This window comes from Stegostoma tigrinum, chromosome 24, assembly GCF_030684315.1.
Source record: "Stegostoma tigrinum isolate sSteTig4 chromosome 24, sSteTig4.hap1, whole genome shotgun sequence".
Lineage (NCBI taxonomy): Eukaryota > Metazoa > Chordata > Chondrichthyes > Orectolobiformes > Stegostomatidae > Stegostoma > Stegostoma tigrinum.
In genome coordinates this window covers 20,390,638-20,410,376 of record NC_081377.1, presented here as the reverse complement: position 1 = coordinate 20,410,376, position 19,739 = coordinate 20,390,638, and the positions used below count along the sequence as shown (strand labels likewise).

Below are 19,739 nucleotides of genomic sequence, written 5' to 3'. Positions count from 1 at the left end.
TCACCATCCCACCTATCTCCACAGCCCCACCCCACCTTTTTATTTGTTTTCCAGGTCCCCTACTCCCTCCCTATTTCTGAAGGGTCCCAACTTGAAACATCAATTTTCCCACTCCTCTGATGTTGCCTGGCCTGCTGCGTTCCTCCAGCTCCACGGTGTATTGTCTCAGATTCCGTTGCTTCATTTATCTGAAAAACTATCCAGAAGTCTGTGCCGATGGAATGTCAGGGTCAGATCAGCAATGGGCTAGGCTATGATGCAGGCTACGTTGCAGAGGAATAGATTTTATTTGATTATAAGTGTCAAGGCTCATACAAGTGACAGGCATAGTGCCAATACTTACAGGAGAACGGTGAAGAAGCATTTTGAGTGTCATTTTTGGTGGTCTGCTCCTAAGCACACTTTTCCCATAAGCTGAGTTATTTCTATAACACGATTTTCTACAAGGCAATGTTGTTGTGCTGGAATGCAGCTGTTGCGTTATAGCAGAACCCTTTCTACATTGAGGAAGACTCAACAAGGAAAACTAAAGTGGGCGCATGGCAAATTCAGCTTGCTACTTGCTTCAAATGATGCGTTGGAAATCAGACAACAACTTAGGGCATACTCCATTGACACTGGCTGCATGTATGCCATGCCCATGGACATTGGCACCCAACGTGTGCCAGCCTAAGGAACCTTCAGAGCACATCTGATCTATTTACAGAATGCTTTGGCACTTTAATGCTCTATCTTGGACTGATCTAGCAACTATTGTTGTAATACTGCAGCAAGGGCTCTGATCAATCAGGGACACCCACCTAGTTCACGGATTGCACAGGTTGCATTTCCAGTCTCTTTGCTTGGTCTCAGTGCTCACTAAGCCCACCTGGATACTCAATATCCCTGTCTTGCAGTGCCTTTTTGTGCCTTACTGTTGTTTTCCCATGCCTATTAGTACAGACAAAGTCAGGAAGTTTGAAATAGTTGCCAGCAGGCCTATGTCAAGTCAAAGGGTAGAACCTGTGCTCAAGAGTCCAGTGATGCAGGTCAACTTAGCTCATTCCATCATCTTCTGATCTGTTTTCCTCATGGATTGAGAGGTGGTAATACGTCAGGAGATGAAAAAGTGGTCGGCACAGCAAATACAGTTGGTGCACGTGGGAAGGTGCTTAGAGCAAGTGAGTAGGTAGTGCAGAGGGCGTGTAGTGTCAGTAGTGTTGGGGTCAACAGTGTGTGGAGAGATGTTGCAAACATTATAGTGGGAACGGTAGAGTATGAGCCATAGAACATAGAACAATACAGCGCAGAACAGGCCCTTCGGCCCTCGATGTTGTGCCGACCTGTTAACTAATCTAAGCTGCTCCCCCTACACTATCCCCCTTGGTGGGAGGTAAGCACAGTAACAGAGATAATCATGCAAGTTATCCTGGAGGACTAGAGAAAAATAGATATTGCCTTTCTTGTAGTCTGGCAATTCCTCCAGGAAGGGCAAGAGTACTTTCAACCCACCTGGCAACCCTCGAGCAGGTTGGTGTTGTCTGGGGCTATGGACTCCACAGCTACCCTGGGAAGAGGAGGTGGAAATCCCACACTGGCCCCATTCCGTTCAGCAGGACCTCCAAAACCTACCTGCAAAGCAGGAGGTGAATATTCTCCATCTATCATATCCTGGGTAAATGTCAGTATCATGCTAGGCAACCCCAGACTGTCAAATGTGCGCCTGGGTATACAACAGGTTTTTAAAGATGGCATGGCATAAGGGACTCTTGTGAATTCTGGGTTACCTGCTGAGTGGAGAGTTATTCCAGGAATAGCTGTGGGTAAGATATGCCAGAGCAGTGGGGCATGGTGATTAATAGAGGTGAGACACTGAGAAAACTTGCAAGGCCTTGCAGTTAAATCCTCTTAAAAACACATTCAATGCAATTTGGATTTCACCAAAAAAAAATTTAAAGTCTCTGGGATTTTCCTCAAGCAACGGGAAATTCACTTTTGCCACTTCTAAACTAAAAGCAATCCAAATGTCTTTCATTGTTTGCTCTCTCTCATCCTAAAACTCTCAAAATAAACAAGCTCACTTAAACCCTATAGGAAGGCCCTAGTCACCAGGTCTCTGGTAACATTGGTTTAAAGGCATGGCTCCAGAAAGACTGACAGCAAATGCCCCGCACACACATGGCCCAAAACTGCCACACGAGTTCAAAATCCAAGCTAAATTATAATCTATTTATAAATCTCACAACATACAACATAATACAGGAAGTAATTAGATCATGTTTACGGTGAAAAATCTCACATCCTATCTCCCAGTGAGAATGATTGGCATTAACAATAATTTACATGAAGTGAATCAAAGTGGCTAAGATTGGCATCAGGGATGCTGGGGAATTTATGGGAAACAGATGAATCATCCACTAGGCATTTGTGGACGAAGGGGATTACAAATGTTTTAGCCTTGTCTTTTGTTCTGGATGTGAGTTTGCTCGCTGAGCTGGAAGGTTCGTTTTCAGACGTTTCGTCACCGTTCTAGGTAACATCAGTGAGCCTCCGACGAAGCGCTGGTATTGTGTCCCGCTTTCTATGTATCTGGTTAGGTTTCCTTGGGTTGGTGATGTCATTTCTTGTGGTGATGTCATTTCCTGTTCTTTTTCTCAGGGGATGGTAGATTGGCTCCAAATCAATGTGTTTGTTGATGGAGTTCCGGTTGGAATGCCATGCTTCTAGGAATTCTCGTGCGTGTCTCTGTTTGGCTTGTCCTCGGATGGATGTGTTGTCCCAAAGTGGTGTCCTTCCACATCTGTATGTAAGGATACGAGTGATAGTGGGTCATGACGTTTTGTGGCTAGTTGATGTTCATGAACATCAACTAGCCACAAAACGTCATGACCCACTATCACTCGTATCCTTACATACAGATGTGGAAGGACACCACTTTGGGACAACACATCCATCCGAGGACAAGCCAAACAGAGACACGCACGAGAATTCCTAGAAGCATGGCATTCCAACCGGAACTCCATCAACAAACACATTGGCCCCAAATCAATGTGTTTGTTGATGGAGTTCCGGTTGGAATGCCATGCTTCTAGGAATTCTCGTGCGTGTCTCTGTTTGGCTTGTCCTCGGATGGATGTGTTGTCCCAAAGTGGTGTCCTTCCACATCTGTATGTAAGGATACGAGTGATAGTGGGTCATGACGTTTTGTGGCTAGTTGATGTTCATGAACATCAACTAGCCACAAAACGTCATGACCCACTATCACTCGTATCCTTACATACAGATGTGGAAGGACACCACTTTGGGACAACACATCCATCCGAGGACAAGCCAAACAGAGACACGCACGAGAATTCCTAGAAGCATGGCATTCCAACCGGAACTCCATCAACAAACACATTGATTTGGGGCCAATCTACCATCCCCTGAGAAAAAGAACAGGAAATGACATCACCAACCCAAGGAAACCTAACCAGATAAATAGAAAGCGGGACACAATACCAGCGCTTCGGAGGCTCACTGATGATGTTACCTAGAACGGTGACGAAACGTCTGAAAACGAACCTTCCAGCTCAGCGAGCAAACTCACATCCAGAACTTCAACCTGAGCTACAAATCTTCTCAAAACTCGCTTGTCTTTTGTGTTGCTGCACTGGGCTCACCCATCTTGGAGAATGAGGATATTTGGGGAGCCAACTCTAAACAGAGTTGCCTAATTATCCACAATCATTCACAACTGGATATGTCAGGCCTGTAGAACTTAGATTTGATCTATTTGCACAATTGATTATCTATCATGTACTTCTTCCACTGATTTGTATGCAAGTAGTCCACATGTGGTAGCTTCACCAGGTTGATGCGTCATTTTTCAGAACTGCTGCTTCTGGGACGACATCGTGCATTTGCTTTGGGGATTTTAATATTACCCAATTGTTTATAACATGTAATAATATTACTTTGCCTTCAAGAGTTAAGAAGGTTCCATATTAATATTTTACAATGAATGGTTTTACCTTGATACACTCAAGCTGCATCTGCAGGCTTTGTGGATCAGAAGAAATGGTTTCTGACAGAAGTTCATCCCCAGTTGTCTCAGAGTTCTCCAACCACACATCCAATCCATTGGCAACATCTTGGAAATATTGGTATTTTTCCAACATATTCATCAGGTGACAGCCAAGTTCATTGCACTGTGAACAAGCCAAATAATTACATGGATTTTTAAAACTCTCCGCTTTTTGTGGCGTAGTCGGTTTTGCCAAATTCAATGAGCATTCAGCCCATGCAAGATATGTGGAAGGAAGTGCACTGTCATATGTTATTGATTAAGCATTCAAATCATAACACAGCATTATCGTTTTGAAAACTACAAATGATGCAGCAAGGTTGATGGAGCACCATCAAAAATGCGCAAATCAGAAGCGAAGATTGTGGAATCAGCAAATGTTGGAAGACTGAAGGAGGACTCTACTTAGAAGAACTATTCAATTAGTACAATTGCTTGGTTGTTGCTCTTTTAGCCTGGATTTTTTTTCTCTATCAATTATCCAATTTCTTTTAGAAAGTTATTATTAAATCTTCCCCCATAACTCCAGATCGAACTCTTCCAGCTTCTTGAATTAACCCAACATTATTTCATCATTATATGTAAAAGGAGCAGAAATGTTAAAATAAACGGGTTTTCAGGGTAAGCTCTCAGATATCAGACGGCTTCAAAAAAAATTCTGCAAGTCTAGTGTGTGCTGTACTGAGCTAGGAATAGTCAATAATTAAACAATGATTGCCCAGAGTGGCAAGTGCCCCATTCCACTCCACCAACCACTATTACTTTAATCAGGATATAAAATCAAAACAATATTCTTTGACTTACAGGAATAGCATTTAGAAAATACGAAATAAAAACAAAACCATAATAATTGAGTATCTAATTTTCAATAAAAACCAAAAGAACTGTGGATGTTGTAAATCAGGAACAAAAACATTATAACAAGGTGTAGAGCTGGATGAATATAGCAGGCCAAGCAACATCATAGGTGTTGCCAAATATTACTTTGCCTTCAAGAGTTAAGAAGGTTCCATATTAATATTTTACAATGAATGGTTTTACCTTGATACACTCAAGCTGCATCTGCAGGCTTTGTGGATCAGAAGAAATGGTTTCTGACAGAAACTGTCAGAAACCATTTCTGACAGAAATGGTCAGAAAGCTGATGTTTTGGGCCTAGACCCTTCTTCAGAAAAAAAAAGAACATTGCTGGAAAACATCTTAGGAAGAGTTATGATACCTGAAAAGTTAACTGATTTTTTTTTTTCTTGGCAGATGCCGCCAGACCTGCTGAGCTTTTCTCGCAATTTCTGGTTTTGTGTCTAATTTTGAAATCAAGTAATGCAATTATGACCAACAGCTCAACAATTGCCTCAGTATGTCAAGTATAATCTATTATGGTTTTAATTTTCTTTGAAGTTGAGCCTGGAACAATTATACTTCCCAGGAAATAAAATATTATTTAGTAGGTTTTTTTTTAAAAAAACAGTACTGTGTTCATAATTGAAGAAAGTTAGATCAGTTAAGATAGTCATAACGGACAGGTGATTTAATAAAACTGTGTCCCATGCAAGTATTGTTTATGAGACAACTGAACCAAACAGATTTCCACAATGGTGTCTGTATAGCCATGCATTAACCATTGATGGATCTTGTGTATTTTAAAATTGCAGAAATACAAGACATCAAATACCTTAAATAAAACGAAAGATATCTTACTTTGGAATGAAGTGTGTTATAACGACTTTTGGCATCTTCCAACTTGTTCTTCACTAGTGTGCTGGCAACAGAAGGATCGACTGGGGTTTTAAAATTTTCATTTGTATTGCTTTCAAAGGCATCTGCAATGTCCAGAACCTTTTGTCCAGAGATTGTGATGTATCTTAAATCCCCTTTATGAGAAATAATATCCTCAGAGAAACTCTTGTGTCTCTGCAGTCTGATTTCTAACAAGTTGCTGTCCATTTCTCCAATTTTTATCTCTTCAAGTTCATTTTCAGATTGGCTTAGCCAGGCCTCAAACTCACCATGATCTATTTTTACAAAAAAGATAAATTTGTACAGATAACATTAAAACATGATGCTAGGGAAAGGAGAAACCATTCAAATTATTCAGGATTAATTCAATCCCAGAACAATTACTACAGCTAATTCTAGTCATATTATTCAAAACTAGCTTTTCATGCAAATTTATTCCCAATTCGTTTCAATTCAAAGTATGTTTCTTTGAAATTTGTATAGCAAAGTGATTCATTCACCCACCTTTCAGAAATTTTTGGAGTTCTTCCTGCAGAGCCTGCACACGTTTCAGTTGAGTTTCTGCTTGCAACACTGCTGTTTCATACTGTATCTTCAACTCATTCAGACTATTCTGCAGCTGCTCTCTCTGTTCCGGTAAAAGGTTATGGCTATGCTTGTCCAAGAAGGATTGAGCTGACTGCGTTGCTAATAGGAAAGCTTGCTGTTGCGATAACAAGTATTCATGACTGACCTGTAAGAAAAATATTGTACATACAAAAAGGAAAAGCTAAAATTTTCATGGTCCAAAGTCTTTTTCAGACATTTAGGTGTCTTTAGTACAAGGCCAATCAAAGTATGAGATCAATTCTTCCTGATTTTCAGTAAGCAAAGATGACGAGACATTAAACTAAAATGCCCCTTGTTGAAGTGGGTTATGTTGCAGAGAGACAGAACAGTTACTTGTTGGAATTTTAACTAGCTAAGTTGCACAGTGACAAGGTCCCTGCCCAGCTCAGGGTGGTTAGAATCCAAGTGCTTCAGGCAGCACACAGTTGTAGGAAATAGTCAGTAACAAGTACCAGAGTGGGAAATTCATAAAGGAAGATGCCCTCTTGGCACTTTTAAAAACATTCAAGAAAGCAGATAAAGCAGCCAGTCCATTACAGTGGACAGGACAGATGGGAACTCCTTTAAAATAAAGCATTTGGTCACACCCTGGCAGTTGCTGGGTGCATACCTACAGGCAGTTGAATTGTCCCTCCTTCAGACGAGATCATCAGGGACTGATTAGAAAATTCCCAGTAGATACCTTTAGGTATTTTTAACAACAACCTAAGATAATAAAATGTGAGGCTGGACGAACACAGCAGGCCAAGCAGCATCTCAGGAGCACAAAAGCTGACGTTTCAGGCCTAGACCCTTCATCAGAGAGGGGGATGGGGGGAGGGAACTGGAATAAATAGGGAGAGAGGGGGAGGCGGACCGAAGATGGAGAGTAAAGAAGATAGGTGGAGAGAGTGTAGGTGGGGAGGTAGGGAGGGGATAGGTCAGTCCAGGGAAGACGGACAACAACCTGTTCAGACATGTTATGATACACCTCTGGAGCAGGAGGGCATTGAACTTGAGGGGCTTTCCAAAACAGAGGTAGGGGCACTACCCTCAACCAACCTTTAATCTCTACTTGACAAGGCTCTTAACCAGCCTAACTGCCTGTTCACCCTCAGGGCAGATGTACTTTGAGCCCTGAACCAGCACCTGCCTTTGGACTCAGCAGATCTTGTGAATATAAATAACTCACATATAGTAGATAAAACAGAACTGTGGATGCTGGAGATCTGGGACAATCAAAAATAGAAATTGCTGGAGAAACCCAGCAGGTCTGACAGTACCTGTGGAGATAAAACAGATTTAATGTTTCAAGTCCAAAGTCCCTTCAGAACTAGAAGCAGCTCGAGAAAGGTGGTAATATTATTATTACATGAGGGGGCATGAGGGCCAGAAGATAGAGTTATTGGGCTTTCTCTCTCAGAAATACTACATTTTGTAGCTGCTTCTAGTTGCAAGGACGACTCACTGGACTGGAAACATTAATTCTGTCTTCTCTCCATAGGTGCTGCCAGGCCTGCTGAGTTTCCCCAGCAATTTCTGTTTTGTGTTACCACATATACAATATTTGTTTCAGTCTGATATTAAGGGTCAAGTCAAGAGAGGAACACAGATCTTCTTATTACAACTGTTTTATAAAGTGCTCTAAATCTGGAAGTGACTGAAATATTCATACCTTTAATGCCTGCTGCTGCTGGTTTAGTTTTACACTCATCTCAGCCACAGTATGCGTTACATCATTCGGGCCTTGTAGTTGCAAGTCATTTTTTAATGCATCCAATTCATCATCAGGCTTTAAGCTTAGTTCTTCCTGAAGCAGCACAGGTTGGGAGCATGATTCTGCCTGCTGTTGCCTGGCAGAGAGCCACCTTAAAAGGCCATCTATTTTACCTTTGTTTTCTTCAAATTCTTTGGCTGCTTGAGCCTATAAATAATTACACAAGTCAATTTGGAAAAGGGATAGCATTTTAATGAAAGATAATAATTGTCCTTTTTTTCTAGATTTAATACATTGCAGTTTTAGAACAGAAATAGTAATAAAAAGTTCATGGGTTCGATTTTACAGCTTCCAGTGGAGTATGCTCTTGGCAGTTACAGGAGTGGGGTTGGGAGAGGAGGGGAACAAATATTACACACGGTTAGTTTGCTACCATCTTGGCTGCCCTCAACTGTCTCCCATGGGAGGGTAGGTTGTGGCATGCCAAAAAAAACAAAAAATTGGTAATCCACATGACACTTTTAGCTAAGTAATGCAAGGGCAATTGTGTTTGTCACCAGGGCATTTGACCTTAATATTACATGACCCATTTCATAAGAAATGCACCTGCATTTTGGGCCTATTTGCAGTTACATAAACACCTACTTCACAGTTCTAGTGCTGCTGGGACTGCAAGAGCTGTTGGATAAACTGGTTGGCCATCAATGAGGTTGGGACTTCCTTCCATTGAGTGCAGAGTCTCAATCTCCACTAGATTAGTCCACACCATGTCTGATCATTAGAGGCCAGCTTTTTAAAACAGAAGTATTTTGGTGGCATCTGGCATTTGCAACTGATTGTAACCTCCTGTTTTAATCCACAGCATTCTGATCTAGATCACTCTTGTAATTCTACTGATTACTGTTTCTAGACTTGGTATTTGCAAGATTAAATTATCAATTTTCATGCAACTTTAAGAGATAAGAAGTAGCAAGGAAATAATTATTAAATTGCTGTCACCACGTTTGTATCCTTTATCACTACTTTGTGTCCAAGTATCATTTTCCAGTGCAAGACTGGACTGCTGCCACCCTAACAAAAGTGGTTTTTTCCACTTCTACATAATTGGTTCAATGTATTACCTTCTCAGTTTCTTGCTGGATAGCTTTTGTTAAGGCATTGCCTACATGCTTCTGAAGTGTCTCAGTACTTTGGCACAAGACTTGGTGCTGAGCCTTTACTTCCATCAATTTTGTTTCAACTGCTGCTAGTTCATCAGAATCCAGCTTGCCTTGATTCTCCAATAGACGTTGTGTGGCTTTGTTTACATCCTCTACCACAGAGGCATGTGATTGCACATCTTCTTGCAGAGCCTGAAAAAGGAAACAGCACCAAAACCAGTAGAATAGCATTTCTACACAAAAAACCAATTAAATTATTTAAGTATGCTGCTTGCTTGCATCATTTGAATTTGAAACACAGAAAATAGGAGGCAGCCATTCAGTGCTTCAAACCTGCTCTGCCAATCAATGGGATTATGCCTCATCATCCAACTCAGGGCCCTTTTCCTGCTTTCTCCCCATTTCTTTTGATTATTTTAGCCATAAGAACTATATCCATCTCCTCCTTGCAAACACTGAAGGTTTTGGCAGCAACTGCTTTCTGTGCAGAGAATTCTACAGGCTCTCAACTCCCAAGGCAAAGACATTTCTTCTTATCTGTATCCTAAAAACTTTCTTTCATCCTTGGATTGTGGTTGCTGGCTCTTTTGATGAACTTTATCGGAAGTTCCTCTATAATAAATGATGATTCACAAATGAATGATGGGTTTCACTGGTTTATTGCACTTTTAGATGTTTTGGTCACTGGATTGCTTGATTGGTTTGTGAAAACCTTCAGGCTGACACGTGCAAATCTTAGATTATATTTGCCATTTGTTTTCTCTGCAGACACGTTTTAGTTGTAAATTTTCTATTCTGAATATCAAAATTCAGCTTTTCACGCTTAACAGATATCCTCAAGTTAGCTCTTTAAAAAGGTAGGTTGGTTCCATGCAGGTGTAAGTTTTACAGCTGTGAAGCATAAAAGTCTGTTTATTATGAAAAATAAAAAAGTGGCCTGACCTAGCCTCTAGCACAACAGAACACTCATGAAATCCCCAATATAATGTCATGATAACAATACACTTGCACTGAATTGTGCAAAGCTTACACTAATTCATTATTTGTATTTCCAAATTCTTACTGCTGGGATGGTCTGCCAATGATTGATGTCAATCTCAATGGCATTAGCAGTTAAGAGGGTGGAACCAGATAGGGCCAAAGATAATTCACAGTTGTTTTACTGAAGGTAGCTGCCCAGCTGTTACATGCAGTTTTGAGGTGGCAGATATTCTTTTATTCAATATCTCAACAGCACGAGTGATGGGACTGAATTTCATCCTTAAATTATCAACCAAAGGAAAATAAAGTTTCTAAACTAAGTTATAGTGATACTCAATTCTGGAATAGATTGTTCATCTCAGAAATAATTCAGGATGACTGTAAAAACAGCACTATTGAATAGAGACTTAAATTTTGTGCTGTAGAGTTCTTTACTTTTTTCAAAAAGCTAGAGGGCAATTATTTGTTAGAGATAGTAGGAACTGCCGATGCTGGAGAATCTGAGATAACAGTGTTAAGATGGATGAACACAGCAGGCCAAGCAGCAGAGGAGTGGGAAAGCTTGACGTTTCGGGTTGGGACACTTCTTCACAAATGGAGGGGGGCAAAGGGATTCTGAAATAAACAGGGAGGTGGGTAGAAGATGGATAAAGGTGAAGATAGGGTGAGCAGCGACAGCCAGATCAAAAAGGCAGGGTTAAAGCCAGTGAAGGTGAATGTAGGTGGGGAGTTAGGGAGGGGATAGGTCAGTCCAGGGAGGACGGACAGGTCGGGAGGTGCAGGATGCGGTTAGTGGGTAGGGGATGGGAGTTTGTGTGCGTGCGTGTGCGCGTGTGTAGAGGCATAGAGGCAGGTGTAACTACATCCTGGGCCTCCTGCATTGCCACAATGACACTGCCCAAACGATGCAGGAACAGCATCTCATATTTGGACTTCAAGCTTCAAAGTCTCCTCCACCACCACCCCACCACATGCCAAACCCAGTCCAGCTAGTCCCCGCCTCCCTAACCATTCCTCCCACCTCAAGCCCTACCCTCATCCCACCCACCCCCAACCCAACCTGTCCGCCCTCCCTGGACTGACCTATCCCCTCCCTAACTCCCCACCTACATTCACCTTCACTGGCTCTAACCCTGCCTCTTTGAGCTGTCTGTCTCCTCTCACCCAGTCTTCTCCTTCAGCCATCTTCTATCCACCTCTCCCTGTCTCTCTATTTAGGTCAGAATCCCCTTCCCCTCCCCCATATGTGAAGAAGGGTCCCAACCCAAAATGTCAAGCTTTCCTCCTCCTCTGATGCTGCTTGGCCTGCTGTGTTCTTCCAGCTTCACACCATGTTTTCCTGGGTAATTAATTGTCTTATAAATATGGCAACAGCCATATCGGATTAAATCTATTGTCGTAACAAAGCTAAAACAATTTTTCTGCTTCTATGCATTTTCATTTGTAGATATCTAATATAGTTACTTCTATATTGACATCTGTTCAGACAAACAATGTCAATTGAAAAAATATTACACATCTATAGTAAAGTTTACTGTAAAGAAGCCACTGCAGCTGCACCAATAATATGCAAAGAATGCTTGGTCCATGGCAAAGGGAAACAATGTAAGATTACAGCACCTGGTTTTGTAAGGGGCAAGATCATGGCAGCATGGGTATGATAGGCCAAATAGCCTCCTTCAGTTCTCTAACTCATACACCATTAAAAGAATTAAGTTAAAAATCCTAATGGTCATAGAGTTTAAATAAAACTCCTTTTTAGTAGAAAATTGTTGCGGCATTAGTTGCAACAAGTGATGGTCAGATTTCACTTTTTTAAAAAAAAATCTGGATTCCCTTTAATTGCATTTATGCTCATCACAACTACACCTGTGGTAGTGAAGTCCATATTCTAACCATTCTCAGATTTTTCTCCTGAATTTCCTATCAGATTTGTTTGCATGGATCTGTATTTCAGCATGCATTTTGCTTGCCCAATGTCAGGGTAAAATGTGGGACCAAGGCCCACACGCACTGTGGCGGAGGACGGGCTCTAATTTTATAATAGCCTGCCTCCAAACTAGCTGCTTGCTGGCATGCCACCCAAATAGGGAAGGCTATGGGAACTGGATATTGCCAGCAGCGTCACAAACTGTCAATCCTGCCATTCCTGCAAATATGATTCCCAACTCTGTGCATGCAGGTGCAGTCCTGAGTGTGACAGCAAGCAAAGAGACGGGTATACTGCTTTACAGTCCTCTGCTGGAGAGGAATGAGGACCCTTCTTCATGCAGATCCTCACTGTTCCACTGACTTTCCCACCACCCGGTGAAAGTCAATGTCCATTTTTGAATTTGCTGAAACAAAAACAGTCGTAACCTCTGAAGCTTCAGGAAACAAAGACAAAAGATGTATCATCCAAGATCTGCGTTCATTTTTGTTTGGATTACATTAATTTAAATTTTAAAAATGGCAGTTAGGTGGTCAAAAAGCAAGGACGTTTTATTCGTGTGACCTTCCTATGACTAACCTGAATTGCACTCTGCTGCTGACGAAGAGCTGGCAGATCACTCTCACCAACTGCCACCTGGTGACTGGCTACTCTGCTAGCTGTCTGAGCCAGCCATGTCATGAGCTCATCCAGTTTCTGTCTGCATTCCTCTTGTTGCTCTTGCTGTGCCTGAAAGGAGACCAAAAAAAGTTACATGCCCAATTCCTGCTGCGATGCAAGTCTCAGCATAGTTGTTTTAAGTAAAATTTACATTGACTTTAGAATATTTCTGCATGGGGGCAACATACAGATCTATGCAGATTTTTGATGTTAAAAGTTCTAAAACAATTTTTAAGTATTAGTTGATTGTGTCTAAGAAGACACAAATACTGAATTAATAGCTTCTTTTAATTAACTAAAATATATAGAAAGGTTTACAACCACAAATTTGAATCAAAAATGTAATTCATAATGACACAGGCACTTGAAAACCATGTTTGAAAGATAATTAATTTATGATCTGTAATACAAAACTTATGTTAGCAGGTTATTTTAAGTTTTATATTACTAGTTTGTATGATAATAGAAAGAAACTGTAGTGGGCTTTAACTGTCGATTAGAATTTTATGCATTACGAAATCTGAATTTAAGTTCACTACACATTCAGAAATCTGCAAAGAACATCGCTTGAGCCAGCTGAACTTTTAAAGAGCTGGTCAAACGGGAACTTTGTATTTTGTTCACCTCTCCAGCTTTTGTATACACTTTAGCAACCATTGCAAGAATTAGTAAAATTGAGCAGGATGTGTCACACAAATACAAGGGATGTACCAAAGCTACAGTGTGAAAATTTCACAAAATATTTTAGAAGCAGTACAGAATCAGTTGTTATTGAACAATAATGACAAGACTTAGAAGCATGTGGTTTTGCAGGTTAAAAACCACAGTTAACACTTGAATAACCATTTTCAGATCCACTACAAAGAATTATCTTCATTATAATGTGAGCCAGGGCGAGTTATGGAACAAAAGTATCTGGAAAAGCAAGGCAAAACAGGTTACAAGATTGACACAATGACCATTGGTTAGAGGGTTACAGATAGCATTGCAGCTGAACAAAACACACACAGGTAATCCATACAACATAATAAAACACTGCCAAATGCTGAAATGTCTAATTAGAATGTGACTTAATCCAGATTAAACACTTCTTGGTTACTTTACTATAAACCTTTTTATGGTCAAAGTCAATTTCATGGAGTTTAGGTTTCTGTTAGAAGCTCAAACTTCTTGGATTCTTTTAATACTTGGTTGTGCCAATTTACATTGGCCACATTCAAACCACTCCATCATTGAACAATGAATTTTCATTTGAACTACTCAACTGTACTTAGCTAAATATTCCCAGATTTCTCATCAAATAGGTATTAGCGTACTTTCTTTCTAATTGTACTCCTTTATCGATTGACATCATCTGTGTCAGCTACCTGACTGGAAATAATATGGAAGGCAAACTGCTTTACTTTTTTAGTTCTTTAGCTAGCTAGGCCTGAATTGTTCAAACTGGGCCTGCCTTAATTTCGATATGATAAGACAGTATTGTGTGGCTTTGACTAACTGAAAACTGAGTTTATCATTTCTTTTAACTATCATTTTAGTATTTACAGTTGTAAATTATTTGTATATAAACAGAACTGCAGTTATTTTAGTAATAAGCAACAATGCTTTCAGATAGAATTACAACTGATTCAAACCATTAAGAACATTATTAGTTGCTTTCCTCCCCTTAACATGTAATATTTTAAAAATAAATTCTGACTTTCCTGTCTATAGCGAGTATTAATATTTTATTATACACAAGAAACTATGATTTTCTTTTCCCCAGGTTGAATATATGTGTTTAAAGTTAAGTGCTGACTGGTTCAAACCTTCTTGAACTCCATGGACTCTTCATCCTGAAGGTGAAGATCTAATGCTTCTATTTGTTCCAAAACTTTTTCAGATGTTTCCCTGAATGATCGCTGTAGTTCATTTAATAGTCTAAGCAACTGTCTGCTTTGTTGAGGGGTTAGGTCTTGGGCACGTTCAGAAATAAAGTATTGAACATCAAAAGCTGAATCATCAATATCTGCTTTAATGTGCGACAGTGACTGTTTCAGTTCCTGGAACAGAGGAGGAGAAAGTGAAAAAAAAAAAATTAGGGTGCATTTGAAATCTGAGGTCCTATAGCATAACCTACATTTCAGAGCTGTAGAACTTCTTTTGAGTATTTTAATGAAAATCATTTTGCTTTGGAATTGCTTCTTGCGTTCCTAAATCTAGTCAATTACAAATAATTAAAGGTATATTGTAATGGAGTTACATACACCCAAGTTGAAACTTCTAGTAATGCATCAAAAAGACATACTTATACTGTCCATCTCTAAAATCTATCACTCTGAGTTGTCATACAGTAGTGGTATGATGCTTTACCAATTTTTATCACAATGCTTGACCTCTCAGGTAGGTGCTTGGCAATACATTGATGGAACACAACTAGTTGGGAATGCCAGATAACAAAGTGTGAAGCTGGATGAACACAGCAGGCCAAGCAGCATCTCAGAAACACGAGCTGACGTTTCAGGCCTAGATCCTTCATCAGAACCGGCTTCCTTTAAAATTCAAAGCACAGTTTCACTTTTAAGGCCATGATCGCCTGAAATTTGAATTGAGTATCACAGGAAGCCAAAGGAGCCGTAAAAACAGCTCATGCGGACACCAAAATGAGAAGTTGAAACAGAAGGGAGTGCTTTTTAACATTCCATGCAAGACAGACAGTAGGAAACCTGCAATATTAAGGTTTGTATTTAGCAGTCTACTTGAAAACCAGTGTTATCTATGAAATCAAAACGACCCGTCAAATTTAAGGTTAGTAATAAAAATATGAATTAACTTGAGACTTGCAAACATCCAAAATTCATAGATTGCTTATTCACATAGCCTGTTCAAAGCCTTCAAAAGAAAGGTTTTAGGAAGATGTAAATGAGGAAAATGGAACCAGGTTTTTAAACAGGAGAAGAATTTTATGAATGCTTTAAGTTCAAATAAATAAAGTAGAAGATTATACTTGAGGTAAAAAGAAAATAAAATAACAAGAAAACACAAAGAAAAGAGTGGCTCAATATGATTGGAAACCGGAAGGACGGTACTGAATTCCGTTAAACTATTTTCTATAGTGGGGGATAAAAATTGGAGCGCATCAGATGTTATCATTGTGCTCTTCTTTTATCTGAACAGCACAATGATAACGCCCAGTTATAAAACAGTTGCCCTTTGCTGCTTTCCGAATATTTGTTAATTAAAAACAATTGAAATTGGAAATACGAATGTCCTTTTAAAGGAGGATTCAAATTCAAAACAATAACAAGTCACCAAAAGTATTTAAAATCAATAAAGGTTCCGAGGAACATTGTTCAGCAAGTTCTAGGGTGTTTCCTGAGCATGTCTATTAGAGAAAAACATGACTTTTTTTTCTTAAATTCTGCATTACTTATTAAGACATCAGTTAGAATATTGTGCAATGTATGTATTCAAGAAACCAATGATAAACTAAAAAGTGTTCACATCCAAGGTTGAGTAGCATTATCTAAGGAATTTGAAATCACATTGTGTGAATGAACTGAGCAAACACCTTTTTAAATGAACAAAAGTAGAAATTGCTGGAAAAGTTCAGAAGATCTAGTAGCATCTGAGGAGAGAAATCAGAGCTAACATTTCAGGTCCAAGTGAAGTGAGGAAGGGTCATTGGACCTGAAACGTTACCACTGATTTCTCCCCACAGGTGCTGCCGGACCTAAGCTTTCCCAGCAATTTGTTTTTGTTTGATCTGCAGCATCTACACAGTCATTTTTGTTATTGATTTTTTAAAAAAAAATAAATCAGACTGGGATGGTGGGTTTGAAGATTTGCACAGAAAATAAGGAAGCAGGAAGAAAAATGTGTCAGCTGCTGCTTCAGGTGCCTAATGAATGAATCCTGTCCTTGGGTATCTATGTCATGGGTTAGAACTTCTGATCATTGCAATTAATTGTTTTGAACTCTTGCTTCATGAAACAGTTGTGTTCTAGTGGGAAGATATTTTAGGAGGAATTCATCTGTGGGAAGCCAACTTAACCTATACAGAGTACATTCATTAAAGCTTTATTCAAACTTTCTGGAATGTTCCTCTGATTATTGGTACTATTTTTGTACTGCACTTATTTACTTACCAGCTAGTTTGAAACTTGAGTCAGTCATTTACCTTACATTGCTGCAGATTCTGTTTCAAGGCCATCACATCTTTTGATGTCCTTGATTCTATCTTATACACGGTTTGTGTGGTTTGAATTAACAAGTCCAGAAGTGTTCCTTGCTTCTTTTGAAGTTGATCATATTCAGTGATGACTTTATTCTAAAAGAAAAGCGAACTGTCAGTACTATATACCTTTGACATGCAATTTAACTTCTGGTTTGTTTAATATTCTTAATAACTTGCTTGAAAATTATTTCCGACTTCCATTCTCCAAATTAGTCTTGTAGGAGCAGTTTTATTTACCTCATCGCTTTTTGACAGATCTCCACAATTTCTAGTATAGTTATTTCAAGAGATGTAATTTGCAATGTACAATTGAATTGCTTCATGCAGAACAAAATTTATAATGATAGCTTTATCTACAACTTTTGATATATATAAATTTTGCATCAGCATTAACTACATTCGAACAAACCAACTTCTGCAACTTTGTTCATGATGAACTGCCCAGTAGTTTGACTGAGTATTGATCAAACTCAGGTGAGTCTAATGACTTTTAAAGATAAGCAAACTGGTCTATTAGCTTCTTAATTGGCAATTTAAGTATTTTTCAGGGCACCTAATGAGCATGTTTTACATGTAAAAGAATTTGACTTATTTCTGTACTAAAATCTGTCCCATGGGGCTGCAAAACCAGAATTCTAAAACTTATTCATTTCCAGATATTATCCAATTTTCTCACTGAAAAAGTGCATATTCGGGGTGGCACAGTGGCTCGGTGGTTAGCACTGCAGCCTCGCAGCACCAGCAACCCAGGTTCAATTCCAGCCTCGGGCGACTGTCTGCGTGGAGTTTGCACATTCTTCCCGTGTCTGCGTGGGTTTCCTCCCACAGTCCAAAGATGTACAGGCTAGGTGGATTGGCCATGCTAAATTGCCCGTAGTGTTCGGGGGGGGGGGGGGGGGGGGGGGGTATAGGAGGATAGGTCTGGGTGTGATGCTTTAAGGGGCGGTGTACACTTGTTGGGCCGAAGGGCCCGTTTCCACACTGTAGGTAATCTAATCTAATATTGCGTTACTATAGTTGAAGAATAATGGTGAATAACTGCCAAGATAATTTTGGCAATAATGCAGGTTTAAAATGTAAGATTTCATGCCCAGCAGTTGTAAAATTGATCAAAGTTTAATTTTTCAATAAGTAATTATGAGAGGAAATAAAGGTGATCAGACGGCAGAAATTGTACCAATGAAAACATGCTCATCGGTTTCCTGCAGTTAGGCAGATCACATTCAAACTGAAGATTGTCCAGGGAAAGATGTCTGAATATACACTTTGCTCATTCTTAAAAACTTTGTTTATTCTTTTTAATTTGCTCATTTCTTCAACCACATTTTAACAATTACTTGATCATCTTCTATAATCATGTTCAAACAAAAATTCCTTTCTAACTTTCAACACTATTTCCAACATATTTGGCAAGGAGGAGAATTGCTATGACCTCGGGATAGGTTTCTGTTTCTAAAGACAAAATCCTCCATGTGAAGGAAAATACATTTATAGAGTGTGTTCTGGAATCCAGGATGAATCAATTCTTGACGTTCAAAACAATTATACCGTGAAGCATCACAATCTTCGGTTTAGTAATCAAAGACAAACTTAGTCAGACACTTTCTAGTTTTTAAAAAGATTTATAGCTCAGGTTGTGGGTGAGGTTGTTGACTTGCTTGCCAGGCTAGCTCGCTTTTGTTCAAACATTTCATCACCATGCTAGGTAACTTCATTAGGTGAGGCCTCCAATGAAGTGATGATGTTTTACTCCACTTGGAATTTATACAGTCCAGTCTGTTATGGTGAATAGTGTCATTTCTGGTTTCACTTTGTATGGGTTTGTATAAGGGGTCCAATTCTGTACGTTTGTTGAGTGCCTTGTAGGTTGAGAACCATGCCTCCAGGAATTCCCGTGTGTGTCTGTGTTTGGCTTGGCCTACTACAGTCACATTGTCCCAGTTAAACTGATGGCCTTTACTGATGTTACCCAGCATGCTGAGTTAGTCAGAACAAAAATAAGCCAGCTCAGCAAGCAAATCAACAACCTAAGTTTTCGCTGACTCATGTGGAAATGCAGTGGCTGAGTAACGTCAGCTTAAATGACAGTTCAGTAATTGCAAATATAAAATGTTGAATTTGCAACAATTCATTCCACTTTAAACCCCTATTCTCAGCATTAGTTACTTAAGCATTCCTTTGCTATCTTGTCATAGTTATACAGGTTATCTGGCAGATGAACTACAGACTAATCAAGCTGACATCTTCGCAAGTAAATGGCCTCCAAGGATCGATGAAGGATAACGCACATTGATGAGGGGGGAACACAATAAGTTAAGCTTTTTATGATTTACGGTTTAAAAATTATACATTTACTACATTCATTCAGCTCACTTTTTCAGTTGCCAATATGTTTGTCAGAGTTCCATGCCAGGTTTTTGACACTTCACGAACAGAGGCAAATGATATTTGCAGGTTTTTTGAGTCTTTCTCAAGTGCTTTCCGTAACTGTTCAGGCACATATTGAGTGCATCCTTCAAGTATTTTATTTACTGATGCCAGCTCCTGTTCAATCAGGATTGAAAGTTCCTCCAATTCTACTTCGAAATTCTGAAAATGCAGTGTTAAAGTTACCAAAACTTACCACCATTCAATAAAACATTAATAAAATCAAATAAACAAAAGAAAATGCATTATACTTTGTAACAACTAGGTTTGAGAAAAAT

At 39.5% G+C, this 19,739-nt stretch overlaps 1 protein-coding gene across 19 annotated transcripts in view; it reads right to left on the bottom strand.

The window, feature by feature from the left end:
* The window catches only part of macf1a (microtubule actin crosslinking factor 1a), a 545,346-nt gene that overhangs the window by 172,411 nt on the left and 353,196 nt on the right, over positions 1-19,739 (bottom strand). For 15 of the 19 annotated variants that reach the window (XM_059654271.1, XM_059654278.1, XM_059654275.1 and 12 more), the window contains 9 exons: positions 19,408-19,623; positions 16,978-17,127; positions 14,627-14,860; positions 12,738-12,887; positions 9,209-9,439; positions 8,046-8,294; positions 6,287-6,515; positions 5,744-6,057; positions 3,993-4,169 (listed from right to left, as the gene is read on the bottom strand). In XM_059654271.1, the coding sequence (XP_059510254.1) occupies positions 3,993-4,169; positions 5,744-6,057; positions 6,287-6,515; positions 8,046-8,294; positions 9,209-9,439; positions 12,738-12,887; positions 14,627-14,860; positions 16,978-17,127; positions 19,408-19,623 (1,950 nt within the window). The remainder of the gene's footprint in view (positions 1-3,992; positions 4,170-5,743; positions 6,058-6,286; positions 6,516-8,045; positions 8,295-9,208; positions 9,440-12,737; positions 12,888-14,626; positions 14,861-16,977; positions 17,128-19,407; positions 19,624-19,739) is intronic. The other 4 variants (XM_059654283.1, XM_059654284.1, XM_059654285.1 and 1 more) reach the window with 1 other exon arrangement.